This window comes from Cryptomeria japonica, chromosome 7, assembly GCF_030272615.1.
Source record: "Cryptomeria japonica chromosome 7, Sugi_1.0, whole genome shotgun sequence".
In the NCBI taxonomy this organism is placed as follows: domain Eukaryota; kingdom Viridiplantae; phylum Streptophyta; class Pinopsida; order Cupressales; family Cupressaceae; genus Cryptomeria; species Cryptomeria japonica.
Genome location: NC_081411.1, coordinates 262147063 through 262150624, shown reverse-complemented (window position 1 = coordinate 262150624; position 3562 = coordinate 262147063). Strand labels below are relative to the sequence as shown.

General features: G+C 33.9%; 1 protein-coding gene across 1 annotated transcript; it reads left to right on the top strand.

The window, feature by feature from the left end:
* Positions 1–311: 311 nt before the first annotated feature.
* On the top strand, positions 312–2373 carry LOC131030004 (non-functional NADPH-dependent codeinone reductase 2). Its single transcript, XM_057960683.2, has 5 exons — positions 312–455; positions 749–930; positions 1007–1250; positions 1860–2039; positions 2143–2373. Exons 1-5 carry the CDS (start codon positions 312–314, stop codon positions 2371–2373), a joined length of 981 nt encoding a protein of 326 aa, XP_057816666.2.
* The last annotated feature ends 1189 nt before the right edge of the window (positions 2374–3562 follow it).

Here is a 3562-nt window from a genome sequence, read left to right as displayed (position 1 = left end):
TCTTGTCAACAAAATAACTAGACATTGTAATATATATTCGTTCCACTGACTTGGAATGCATGTTTATCGTTGCGTGCAACAATTAATACAGGCCTGTACGTAACGATTCTCTATATATTGGAGGATCCCACTGTCAACGTAAAGAAGGCGCTGTCAAGTTGCAGGTTAAGTTATATCTATAAAGCATTCTCATTACGTTGGAAGATCATTGCGAGTAGGTTACCTGAAAGCCAGAAAGTTGCGAGCTATATCTATAAAGGATTGTTATTAGAATCGTATTATCATTCAAGAGTGTTCTTTGAGCTAGGAAAATGGCTGAGGTTGTGAGTATAAGATTGAATAACGGGGCCAAGATGCCTATGATAGGCTTCGGTTTGGCTGCAGACAATATCATGATGGCCCAGGGCTCTGCGCCAGTCGACCATATAAAGGCATCAGTGCTTAAAGCCATTGAGGTCAGTTAATGATCTAACCGTTTATTTTATTTTTGTTACTTTTGATATGCTATTTTTGATATATTTAGAACCCAACTGTATCGTCTGTTTTATATAAATTAGCTATATTTTAATGGGGTCTCTGTGGATTAAAAGAAAGTGCCTTGTGTTTAAGTCACCTGCTGTTTACCATCTACCTGTTTATTTACATCTAGGTTAATAGCCCTTATTTTCTATTTAAGTTCATTCATTGTATTTCATCAATATTTTGCTCTATGTGATTTCTGAAACTAGTGAAGTATTACCATTCTTAGGCTGGTTATCGAGCATTTGATACTGCAAATGCCTATTTTACTGAAGGCATATTGGGAGAGTCTCTGGAGGAAGCATTTGAAATGGGGCTTGTATCTCGCGAAGAAGTTTTTATTAGCTCCAAGCTCTGGTGCACTCACTGTTATCCTGAGGATGTCATTCCAGCTCTCAGGAAAAGCTTAAAGTAAGGGCCTTGTACTTTATGATCAGTAACTTTTCACTAATGACCTATCCTTATTGTTTTAGCTTTGCTTACACAGGGCATTGAAGTTAGATTACCTGGATTTGTATCTGATCCACTGGCCTCTAGCGCTTAAAAAGGGTGCTTTATTTCCTCATGTAACACCGGATGATGTTATAGCAATTGATATCCACGGTGTTTGGCGGGCAATGGAACATTGTGTTAAACTTGGTCTCACTAGAGCAATCGGAGTCTGTAACTTTTCTTGTAAGAAGATTAAAGATATTCTTGCCTTTGCAAAGTTTCCTCCTGCTGTAAATCAGGTGTTTACATTACTCATTTGCTCCATGAAACTTTTAGTTTTGTTTTACACGATCTTATAAAAGTAATATACAAGTTTTATTTACGAGGATGGCTTATTAATCTGCTCTTAGCTGAGTGTTAATGGTCAAAGTCTTCCTTTCTTTTCTCTAAAGTTGATTGTAAAATCTTTTTATCTTTTATGTTGGGGTTGTGGGCCTGAGTGAACGGATTGGGCTGATTTTTGGTTTCTAGAATGAAAAACCCATCCTGGCCATTTGATAAACTTCAACGTTATGGTTTTCTGTTATATATCTTTTATAGATTACTTTAGGATCAGTGATATAATAGGATTAATTTTATATTTATATTTATGGGATGAATTAAAAGATGGACCTATAACTATTATAATAAGTTTTTGTGTTCCTCGAGGAAAGCTGTTGTGATTGCGTTGACTCCAATTATAACACCCATTTTCTATACGTCAGCGAAGATTAAGATCCAATAATATGCTCGTTGAAAAAATTGATTTGCAACCCTGATGTTAAAGTATTCTGTCTATTTTCCCTGTAGGATACTTTATTTACTGTTTTTGTCTTCGACTTCTAAGTTACTGAATTTTTGTTGTGTAGGTCGAGATGCATCCTGTTTGGCAGCAGGAAAAAATGAGGGAGTATTGTAAGAGTGTGAACATTCATGTTTCTGCATGGTCGCCATTAGGAGGTCCGGGGAATTCATGGGGATCATCGAATACATTGGATAATCCTCAAATTAAAGAAATTGCCACCAAACATGGGAAATCCCCTGCTCAGGTATTTCTGAACTATAGATTCCGCAATGCTTACAACATCTCTCCTCTTAAAAAATAAATTGGAAAAAAAAAATTACTTATCAAGCTGATTTGTTAATGTTTAGGTGGCATTGCGTTGGGGAATAGAAAACGGTGCAAGTGTGATTACCAGGAGTTTCAACCCTGTAAGAATATCACACAACTTCCAGGTATTTGATTGGAAATTGGATGAACAAGACCACAAAAGGATAAGCAGCTTAACACAACACCAAACAGATTTGGTGAGAATCTTGTATGTGAATCCAATCAACGGTCCTTTTAAAACTGTTGAGGAATTCTGGGATGGCGAATACTGATGTCTGTTTTTTAACAAATAAAGCAATGGAAGTAATGAGTTTTTCTTTCCAGCGCCAGAAAAAATTAAAAGAACTATCGCAGAGTTTCTTTTTTCATGTATTAATTACGAATTGCTATTATTTGTAGAAGCAAGTGTTGATATTTGAAATGTTTATTTTCATCAACCACCAGTTCGCTGTGAACAATTCAATTTGAGAGATTCATCACTCATTGTAGAGGCCTACGAAAATCCAAGCGTCTCGTAATGTAATGAAATATCCCTACGAATTGGTTTCCTTGTGAACTTTCACCTTATAATTTTTATATATTTTAATCGTTATCAATTATCCTTTATATTTACTCTTAAAATACTTCAATTCTGCAGAACTGACACGATTAGAAATCATGTCTAAAACGAAGATTGTGCCAAAAATAGAAGTGACTGTATACCTATACGATGGTTTATGCCTTCTCCAAGTTTCTAAGATGTAGTTCTTTTGTGCTTTCTCAATTCATGGGATTGTTTCTCAAAATAATTGATTTCTCAAAAATTTTGTTACACTAATTTGGGTATCATTGGTGTCCTTGAGCTAAAATATAAGAAATGAATAACCTTACAACTCATTTTAATCTTACGGCCAATGATGATGAGTATGGAGTGCACTTAGGTAAAATGTACGAAAGAATATTCTTACAACTGATTTTAAATGAATGATGACTTAGCCGTTAACTTATTTTGTTAGCTTTTTTCGGTCTTTCAATTATATATTCTTAAAAAAAAAAATGATTGGCATATGTTTTAATGTTCTAAACATATATCTTTATTGATCTAAACATTGATCTCTCTATTCTTTTCAGATTATTTTATATAAGGTTATAGTCATATAGTATTATACTTTTCTATCATCAATATAGCTTGATTTACTTTTGTGATGACACATGTTCTACATTCTATATACAGTTGTATGTTCAAGTCGGTTTAAGTTTCTCTTCATTTTAATGCCCTTAATTTTTGAATGACATTGAATCATGTATATCTAATTTTATCTTTAAAAAAATGCTCTTAATAGTTGAGGGTTTCAAACCATGTACCACTATCTTGTTATCATAAATGACACCCATTAATGTGTTCATCATATATTCAGAGGAAACTCAAATTCAATCAAAATCGATATATAAACATTCATCACTTGTATAGTAATTAAATTT

Bases quoted from the DNA above. Each gene is read 5' to 3' on its own strand.
- LOC131030004 (XM_057960683.2), top strand. From the start codon at position 312: ATGGCTGAGGTTGTGAGTATAAGATTGAATAACGGGGCCAAGATGCCT. The intron at 456-748 runs GTCAGTTAATGA...TACCATTCTTAG, and splicing joins CAGTGCTTAAAGCCATTGAG to GCTGGTTATCGAGCATTTGA. The intron at 931-1,006 runs GTAAGGGCCTTG...TTGCTTACACAG, and splicing joins GCTCTCAGGAAAAGCTTAAA to GGCATTGAAGTTAGATTACC.